Source organism: Aethina tumida, chromosome 1 (genome assembly GCF_024364675.1).
Source record: "Aethina tumida isolate Nest 87 chromosome 1, icAetTumi1.1, whole genome shotgun sequence".
Lineage (NCBI taxonomy): Eukaryota > Metazoa > Arthropoda > Insecta > Coleoptera > Nitidulidae > Aethina > Aethina tumida.
In genome coordinates this window covers 39951827-39962649 of record NC_065435.1, presented here as the reverse complement: position 1 = coordinate 39962649, position 10823 = coordinate 39951827, and the positions used below count along the sequence as shown (strand labels likewise).

Sequence of the window (10823 nt, the reverse complement as noted above, 5' to 3'; positions counted from 1 at the left end):
GAATGAAAAGTACTATAAAATAATAAAGTTATTATAACTAATATTAACGACAATAATTTTAAAACCTGGACTGAAAAATTCAAGTAATTAAAAGATTCTAGCTTGTTTTTCATTTATTTGTTTTTATGAATTTAGTTCAAAATTATTATAAGACAAAAAATAAAATTAAATTTATCATTTTTTCTGTGAATAAAAGTACTGTAATACAATAAAGTTATTAGTATTAATAATAACTACAATAATTTTAAAATTTGAACTTAAAAAATCAAGTCATTAAAATATTCTAACCTATTATTCAATTATTTTTTCTATAAATTTTATTCAACATAAATATAAGACAAAAAATAAAATTTAATTCATCATATTTTCAGTGAATAAAAAGTACTATAATATAATAGTTATTAGTACTAATATTAACGACAATAATTTTAAAACCTGGACTTAAAAAAAATTAAGTAATTAAAATATTCTAACCTATTATTCAATTATTTTTTCTATGAATTTAGTTCAAATAAGACAAAAAATAAAATTAAATTTATCATTTTTTCAATGAATAATGCAATAAAGTTATTAGTATTAATATTAATGACAATAATTTTAAAACTTGGACTAAAAAATTCAATTTCAATTCTATTTTTCATTTATTTTTTTTATGAATTTTTTTCAAAATTATTATAAGACAAAAAATAAAATTAAATTTATCATTTTTTCAGTGAATAAAAGTACTGTAATATAATAAAGTTATTAGTATTAATAATAACTACAATAATTTTAAAATCTGGACTGGATCTGGAAGTAGAAATTATTTTGATTAGGTACAAAATGAATAATTGTAGGAAGAGTATAGTGAAATTAATTTAAACAAAAAATAAAATATTTTGATTACATTTAATTGAAGATGTTTATTTATGTTTTTATGTGTGTATGGATAATTACAAATATTTATTCTGTGGTGAACATATAAATAACTGTCAACTTACTTCTCATCATTGACAGTTAATTCATCTTGGCCTTAGTCTGTACAAAGTTAATAAGGACTAATATATTGGGGGTCAGATTGACTACAAAAAGTCTCACATTTCAAAACAAACCTTACTTTATCATTGCCCATTGGACTTTGCCCAAACTCATATTCCTACTGGTCAACTTATAACACTTCTACCATTGATGCTACATTTTTTTATTAGTAAGGTGGCCAGTGGTTATACGAGCACCCTGTATATAAGTAAAATCCCCACTCTTGTAAAAAAGTGTGTATTTTGGTTGCCTATCCTCAAACAAAAATAACAAAAAACTTAATTTATGCGCCATCTATAAAATTCACACGAAACTAACTTGACGAAAGTAAAAACCGACCTGAATAAGTGTAGTTTCGAGCTTGGGCCAGCAGAGACCGCCACAACCTCAACGTAATTTCTGTAATTCCGCAGAGCCCGCAACAAACCAGTCGGGCCAAATCGGAACAGGTGTCGCCGGGCGTCGGTCCGGCGAGGTTCAAAGACTCGCGTGATGTGACCCACTTTCGGCACGAATTCCTGCACATTCCTGCACGTGTGAATCAGGTTTATGACGTCACGTGACGTAGCCGTGCCGCCTTCTGAGCGGTGCATTCGGCCGGCGGCTACGTGTGTAGTATATTATTTTTTTTTTTTTGGGTTTGGGTTTCGTACGTGGGCACGCTTTCGGTACCACCTCGTGTGTGTGTGTGTGTACGACGGGGAAAACGGAAATTTGTTTTGCTAATTTTGCTTTATTTTTTAGGTACCGCACGAACGTTTACGACCGCCGTCCAAAATAGTCTTTTTATCACCTTTAAATGTTCACGTTAAACGTGAAGACACCGAGGAATCCTCCCATTGGATGGTGTAACATTAAAATATTATTGTTTTATTGCCATATTCATGTTTTCCAATAATAAACAGGTTACAAAATAAAACACAGTAATGTTTTGTTTAATTGCCGAGATTTTTAGTTCATCGTGGATTTTTGTGTGTTGCATTTTTCTGGCGGGAAAGCGTCGCCACTATAAACTTAACGTAACAGCGGGTCCGCGTTTTATTTTTAGAAATAGTTATTCGACGTGTTTTTCTATTAATTTCCGAGACTGCATCGATTCAGGAACATGTATTTCACAAAGTGTTATTTGATACAGCAAACTTCCAAAAAATACGTGTGATAAAAACAGCTAAAAACATTTTACTTAATTAACACGTTAATTTATTCAACTACGTCAAATGCTATAAAATTATAAATCAATAAAAGTACGAAAAAAGTTAATGTAAAATTCGATCGACCTGTATGAAACTATTACATAATAAAATTTGCCGTTGGATTTGTTTACTTTCATACTTTTGTATGTTAATACAGTCATTATTCCTGCTGGCAATTTATCGGCGATTAAAAATGTAACAGGGACAATTATCGAATTACTTTTCAACGCCAATAACCTATATACTGAGAATGTTTGCTAAATTATTGATTCATTAATAAATCATGTATTACAGTTACCGCACGTTTATATAGTTATAAAATTGGTTGTCGCACATTTTTTTTTTCACGCTCATGCATTATTAATTACCTAATTCATAATTGTGTGATTGTGTGAAAATGCATTTAAAATGTCAAATCAGTTTTTACTAATGAGTCACAGTCAATTAGACCTGATTTGTCTGGGGGGGTACGTTGCAGACAATACAATTTATAGTTATATAATCCGCAATTTAAATTGTAAAGCAGTTTCTTTGCGAAGGCAATTAATGCGAGTTTTATTCGATACGTTTTTCCACGGTATCACGGAAAAAGGTATTAAAAAGGAAAACGTGTTTGTCGATTTGAACATTTGAACTTTAATATTTTTGCACGTATGGATTATGTGCGATCGCACGAAGCTGGAGACTTTAACGATAAGTTACGAAGGGAGATCATTGCCAATTGTCTGTTTGTATTCTTTGTCTGTTGTGACAACACAAATTCTTCGCATTTGTCAATTTTCTGCGGTATTTAGTGCGATGATCATGGTGGACCAAAATCCAAACCAGAAACTTCAAGAAATTGTATATAAAAACATTTAATATATTGTAAAAATAAGTAGGTAATAAACACAGCGTATAAAATAAATATAACTCCAATAAAAATAAACAAAGTAGTTTGCTAAACCCAGATTTAGTTTATCTACTGAAACTAGCCAAATGTCAACTATTCTATTTTAGTTTTATATTACTTGTTTTACCTACTTAAATTTTGTGCCATTTTAATTGTAATACCCATTTTGCCCACTCATAATTGCCAATTAGACTATAATCGTAGGGATAACTACGGTAAAATAAATGCATTAAAAATCAGATAAATCGTTTAAAAAATTGATTAAGTTATAAATATTAATAAATAATTCAATAAGTTATATAATAGAATTGGTAAAGCATAATAGCTTCATTTAAAAACTGTTAATGCGAATATTAATGCACTAATGGAGTATTATCTAATTAATAAAATTACTAAATCGAAAAAGTTAATGTTTATTTGTGTTTTTTTATATAAATTTTATTAGAAGAATTTATTAGTTTGACCTGCTTTCTTCAAAACTTGTTCTTTTTAGATCAATTCTTGGTCTTTTAACATATAACCCAAAGATTTTATCTAATTTTTTGTGCACCCTTAACATAAATATTTATTCTCATTTTATAGAACACAAACAATGTATGTTCAACGTTAATATTCAATTAGTAAAAAACACTTTCTATTAAGAATCGTCAAGGACTTAATGGACGAACTGTTTTCACTGAATTCTATTATGAATGCAGTAAACTAAATTCAATCGGTGTTTATTATTATATTCTTCACTTATTCAACGTTAATAATTGTCCTTAATTATATTAATTATAAGTTTGAATATTGCTTGGCGTTTGTTGATTATCCACAGGAAGTGAGTGGCAGGTAAAAATGATTTAAAATACCATAAACTACGTGTGTGCGCAAGTGCACATTTATCTCAGTTACATATTGTAAATTATTTGGTAACTTTCCTAAACTAAACCCGAAGGAAAACTGTGTTTGTTTTAGATTTATAAAAAATGCAGGGACCGTGCAAATATCCCGAAAGCACATCCTTGAACTAGAACCGAAAGACTAGAATCTTCGGGCTTTCACGTCTTCCAGGAAACGTATTTTATTAACACAGTTTCTTAATCCACAATTCTTATTGCGAAACTGATGTTTTTTCTTGAATTTTTCGAAATCTGTGGCAAAAGCGCATTTGTTTATTGGGTCCGGTTGGAAAATAATCTCGTTTGTTGCGCACGAATGATGAGATAAACGTAAGGGGATCGATAGTTCGAAAATATTATTAGCCACGCTTGTCCTAGTTCAATGCTAAAATCTTAAAGTTGACGTCAAAATCTTTATCACTTGACGACACACGCAAACAAACGGGACGTTTCATCAATATTGTGTTCTGATTTTTTGTTTTTTGTAATTTTCGAAACGTAACGTGGAGTTTTCATTAGTGCATGTGTGCCCCCCACTTTCACATTTTCGCGGAATTCAAACGACTTGTTCAGTTTTATCTTCGTGTTATGAAATGTTGCAAAAGTTTTCTAAATATAATTGCTGTTTGATAAATAAACAAAAATAATAAAGGATACGTATGCTTAAAACGAAGTGGAAAGTTGCTTTATAATTAAAAATGTTTGCATCTTTTGAGATGAGCATTACAGTCCAAAGTGCAGCAACAGGTTTCTTAAAAATATTTTACTACTAAACAAAATTTTATTTCATAAAACAGTGAATATATAAATTAAGTTTTTTACCTGTAATTATTACAGATTATTATTATATGTTGTTGTTATTATTTTTAAAGTGTTTAATATTTTTGAGTGTTTAATAAATTTTAAAAGTTTTTTCCTTCCTTTAAGATTAAGTGTCATCACACTTAGGTTTTGTCTGGAATTTAATTAAGTAGAAATATAATTTTTAATATTTAGATTTTTTAATATTATTATTTTTCAATAAATATTTGAAATAGTTTAATATTACATGTTATTTAATAAATTTTATATATTTTTCTATTTGAAGTTATATATTATTACAATTTAACTACGTTACAAAAATAATTTTTATTGTTTAATTTTTTTATTATTATTATTTAAAAATAAGTGAAAATATTGAAAACTTTTTAGTGTTTTACAAATTTTATAACTTTCCCTTTTTTAACATTAAATATCGCCATATTTTGTTTTTTGTTTAGAATTTAAATAAGTAGAATTATAATTTTTAGTATTTTAATTTCATAATATTATTATTTTTTTAATAAATATTTGAAATAGTTGAATATTACATGTTATTTGATAAATTTTACAATTTTTTCCATTTGAAATTATATACTCTACAAATTATTACAATTTAACTAATTTACAAAAACAAGTTTTATTGTTTAAATTTATTATTATTATTTAAAAATATGTGAAAATATTCAAAATTTTTGAGTATTTTTAAGTATTAAAGTATTATATTAAATTTAGAATTTAATTAAGTAGAAAAGTAATTTTGAATATTCTGATTTTATAATAATATATTTTTTTAATAAACATTTGAATTTGAAATTATGTATTATACATATTATTACAATTTAATTGAAGTTACAAAAATAAGTTTTATTTTTTAATTTTATTAATATTATTATTATTTAAAATTAGGTGAAAATTTTGGATTGTTTTATCAATTTCAACACTCTTTTTCCTCCTTTTAAGGTTAAGTATTATTTATTTGTCTAAAAATTTAGAAGTAGATATATAAAATTTAATATTTGAGTTTTATAGTATCATTTTTTTAATAAATTATTATTTTTTAAAATTAGGTGAAAATATAAAAAATTTTGGATTGTTTTATAAGTTTCAAAACTTTTTTTCATCCTTTTAAGACTAAATATCAGTAAATTATTATTATTATTATTATTATTTACACTCAGGTGAAAATATTGAACATTTTAGATTGTTTTATTAATTTCAAAACTTAAAGAAGTAGATAAATAAATTTTAATATTTGGGTTTTATAGTATCTTTTTTAATAAATTATTATTATTATTATCTAAAGTTTGGTGAAAATATTGAAAATTTTAGATTGTTTTATAAGTTTCAAAACTTTTTTTTCTCCTTTTATGGTTAAGGATTATTTTTTTGTCTAAAAATTTAGAATTTAAAAATAGAAATATAAATTTTAATATTGAGTTTTATAGCATCATTTTTTAGTAAATTATTATTATTATTTACAATTAGGTGAAAATATTGAAAAGTTTAGATTGTTTTATTAGTTTTAAAACTTTTTTTCCCCCTTTTAAGGTTAAGTATTATTTTTTTTTGTCTAAAAATTTAGAATTTAGAAGTAGATATATAAATTTTAATATTTGGGTTTTATAGGATCATTTTTTTAGTAAATTATTATTATTATTTAAAGTTTGGTGAAAATATTGAAAATTTTAGGTTGTTTTATAGTTTCAAAACTTTTTTTGTCCTTTTATGGTTAAATATTATTTTTTTGTATAAAAATTTAGAATTTAGAATTAGATATATAAATTTTAATATTTGGATTTTATAGTATCATTTTTTTAATAAATTATTATTATTATTTAAAATTAGATGAAAATATTGAAACATTTTTTCCTCCTTTTATGGTTAAGTATTACTTTTTTGTCTGAAAATTTAGAATTTAGAAGTAGATATATAAATTTTAATATTTAGATTTTATAGTATCACTTTTTTTAATAAATTATTCTTATTATTATTTAAAATTAGATGAAAATATTGAAAATTTTTTTACTCCTTTTATGGTTAAGTATTGTTTTTTTGTCTAAAAATTTAGAATTTAGAAGTAGATATACAAATATTATTAATTATTAATATTATTATTAATATTTGGGTTTTATGGTATCATTTTTTTAGTAAATATTTAATAAAAATATTGAATTTTATAAATTTTACATTTTTATATTTCAGATCACATATCACACATATAAAGTTTTTGTCCATAATTATCACAATTTAATTCAATAAAAGTAAGTAATTTTAATTAATAATATATTTTTTGTTGATGTTTTTTAATAAATATTTGAAAATGTTTAAGATTGCATGTTATTTTATAAATTTTACAACTTTTTTTCCCACTTGAGATCTTTAATGGACATGTAAAAAGTTTTACTGTAATTTAGTTAATGTAGCGATAAAACGTGAAGTATGTAAAAGTCCTTTAACGACATTATATCGTCCTTTTTGTTAAATATAGATTAAGGGTTCTAGAACATATAAATATTAAAGTAGATAATTTATATAGTCTTCACCTACACGTACGTAAATTATTACATATTATCGTCATTACGGTTGTTCTTATTGTAGTACACACATACACACACGCACATGAGTGTATCATCAAAGAGTTTTCCTGAGTTTGGAGTCGGGAATAAATTTAGAAACATCGCGATCACCCTTTTTGGACCAGACGCAATTGTGTGGTGCAACCAAAACTGTTTACCCCAAATACAAATACAGTAAAAAAAAAAAAAAAATAACAAGTGAACAACAAAACAAGACGGCAGTACACACGACGTCGATGTCTCCGGCCAGCCCGTATGTGCATGTGTATGTGAGTGTGTACGTGTGTGTGTGTGTCCACAGACACACAAACGTACATAAAAAATATTACGTCAAAAAAGTGTTATATAGCATGAAATCAAATCGGCGGTGTTTCACTTTCAAAAAGCACGTCAGCAGCGGCGACTCTAGCGACATTGCGCGCATGATCTCGCATCCGTTTTTACTTGCAGGAAAAACGCGCCGAGCGAGCTCAGTATCTAGTTGGCTTGGGCAAGCGCACGGACGTGTGGTACCCAAGTAGGCTGTGCACACTTGGAACGCTCGCCTATCAGTACCTACTGTCGACTTCGCTCCTTCCGTTCGGTGCGATACCCGCGAAAAGTCTTCAATGAAAATCCCGTCGAGCCGTGCGGATTCCTGCTGAATCGTCGCCGGTCACCGTTCCCCGTTCCCGTACTTGTCAGTACCGCGCGGGCACCCCGAGGATTTGAGTGAACGATTTTATTTTTTTTTTTACATTATTTTGGTGCTACAGTGACAGATAACATGTAAAAGAGGAGTGACAATTAAATTAGAAAGTGCGATACGCGTGTGCGTGTATATTTAAACTATTAAATTTTCGGACGCAAGTTTCGGCAAAGTGAAAGTGGCCCGTCGCAGTGAAAGTCAACCTATTGTTAGTTTCAGACGGTTCGAACGCAACGATGGATTCACCCCAAATGTACGATAACCAACAGCACTCGCAGACCAACGGCGTGATTAACAGCAATGAGGCGAAAAAAACGGTCATCATGAACAACAACAACAACAACCTGACGACCCTAAACAACAACACGGGCAATTCGAAGCAGACGGCCGCCCTGCTGAAGCAGCACCAGCTGCAGCAGTACCAGCAGCACGGCGAGCTGAGCGACCTCAACACACCGGAAATATCGCTCGATCTGCAGGGCCTGATCGACGACTCGCAGTTCAGCGACGGCCTCTTCACCGACATCCTGCAGTCGCAGGGCAAGCACATCCAGAACCTGCACTCGCGACAGGTGATGGGCGTGCAGGGCTCGAACTACCCGAGGACGACGCTGGCGTACATGCCGCAGCCCGTCCACAGTGGTGCTACGTACTCGGCCACCCAAAATTCGAACAGTGACTCGAACAGTTCGGTCGGAAGTGACGTGCCGAGTATCAAAGAGGAGCCCGTCGATCCGGCGGAGTTCTCCAGACGGCAATCATGCAACGTGCTGCCCAACAGCTACATGCCGGGTGCGGGCTACACGAACCCCGGCTCCACCTTCACCACCCTCAACCCCAGTCCGGCGATACATCACCAGCTGAACATGAACGCGATGAAGAACAAGTCGGTCATGATGAACAATCACGTGGCGAGGAAGAGCATGAAGCCCTGCGATAAGAACAGCGAGGAGTACAGGAGGCGCAGGGAGAGGAACAACATTGCGGTGAGGAAGAGCAGGGAAAAGGCGAAAGTCCGTACCAGGGAGACGGAGGAGAAAGTCAAGATACTGCTGAAGGAAAACGAAAGACTGCAAAAGAAGATCGAGCTGATGACCGAGGAGCTGAACGTGCTGCGGAGTCTGTTTTCCAACGTGGGCGTGCTGCCCGAACACGTCCATCGGGAGATCAACAAGCACCTGGACACCTTTCAAATGCAGCAGCAGCAACAGCAACATATGTAAGGGCACATTTACTACTCGTCATATTTATCATTCATGATTTTGCGCCTCCTCTACTTCAATCGTTCAATTGTTACCGTTCTGTTTTAATTGTTCAGGTCGGAAGACAACAGACAGAGGATGATGGAAATGCACGACTACGGACCGTAGCATCCAACGTTACCTTAACGTTAAGCCGTAGGCGTCAGGTAATGAAAAATCAAAACGAATTCGAAGCTTTAATCTTGTGAAATTTTTGACAATAAACCACTGTTTTGTTGTTGTTATTGTTGCCTGTCGAATGTTTTCTTATTTTCTCGGAGAGTTACTTTATTATATACGGATCTTAAAGATTCAGCTTTAGTATATTTACTAGATCTCCTCTACCTTAAAGAGTAATGACGTGTTCTGAACTATTTAATTTATTTGTAAGTAAACGCAATCGGGGCGTACGACGCCCAAATCGCGGTCATTTTCATTTTTTTAGTTATGCAACTATGTGTTTTTTTTTTTTTTTTTGCTTTTTGGGTGAACAACGAGATTGTTGCGATTTGGCCGTTGGGCGCCCAGAAGTTTTGTTAACGGGTATTAAATGATAAATTATAGTTTTATTCCGTTCGAATTTTGTGATCAATAAAAGTGTATTTAAAATACGAATATATTTTTTAACCGATGCAATGATGTACCTTCTTAATTATTAGTAAATTAATTGTATTTTTAGGTATATTTTTTTATGACAAAAAATATATCGTTGTTGTATCTTTATTATTTTATTGTAATATATTGTTAAATTTAAGATTATTCTGTATATGTATGTATAGTGTATTTGTAAATCTTAATATATATTTCCAAAGAAATACAATTTTGTATAGATGTCTTATATTGTAATGTTGTACATTTTATTTTATACTACTTAAACATGTTCTTGTTTTTATTATTTAATAAATACCTTGGAATTATAAAGAGGGTTTTATTTCCATTTTGGGGACAAATGCAGCAAGGACTTCTTAAGGTGAGCATCAAAAGGTAATTTTTACTAATTTTCTGGGGTGACAACGAAATTTTTATTTGGTCGTTGAACACCCCCAATTTTTTATTTAATAAATGTTTGGGTAAACAACGAAATTTGTGCCATTTGGTCGTTGGATACTCATTGTAAATTGTTCTAAACGCATGTTGTGGGTGAGCACTGGTTCCAACGTTACCTAAAATATCTAAATTTTGGAGAAAGTCGACGCGGAAGAGAAAGTGATTCAGCTGAAACCCGAAGGTTTCAAGGATGGGACACCGCTGAAAATCGAAACGAACAAATAAATGCGGCGATTACGGGAAAACACAATGATGTATTATCTTACATCCTCATACATTTAAGTAATATAGATTACTGAGTCAAAGTACCGTAGTACGTGAGTCAGATGAACTAAATGTGAAAGTAAATATGTATTCGGAAACATCTGGAAAAAATACTCTTATTTTCATATGTTTCATTACACAAACAATTAATGTGGCGCTGGTACGGTACTTCTGTTGGTACCGTTGTGCGTTATCACTGTAGGTAACTTATGAAAAACGTTGC

General features: G+C 30.4%; 1 protein-coding gene across 1 annotated transcript; it reads left to right on the top strand.

Moving 5' to 3' along the window:
- The first annotated feature begins 7757 nt into the window (after positions 1 to 7757).
- LOC109609489 (CCAAT/enhancer-binding protein) lies at positions 7758 to 10210 on the top strand. The gene is made up of 2 exons (XM_020026154.2): positions 7758 to 9267; positions 9367 to 10210. Exons 1-2 carry the CDS (start codon positions 8285 to 8287, stop codon positions 9416 to 9418), a joined length of 1035 nt encoding a protein of 344 aa, XP_019881713.1. The 5' UTR covers positions 7758 to 8284; the 3' UTR covers positions 9419 to 10210.
- Positions 10211 to 10823: the final 613 nt, after the last annotated feature.

Bases quoted from the DNA above. Each gene is read 5' to 3' on its own strand.
- LOC109609489 (XM_020026154.2), top strand. From the start codon at position 8,285: ATGGATTCACCCCAAATGTACGATAACCAACAGCACTCGCAGACCAAC. The intron at 9,268-9,366 runs GTAAGGGCACAT...TTAATTGTTCAG, and splicing joins CAGCAGCAACAGCAACATAT to GTCGGAAGACAACAGACAGA.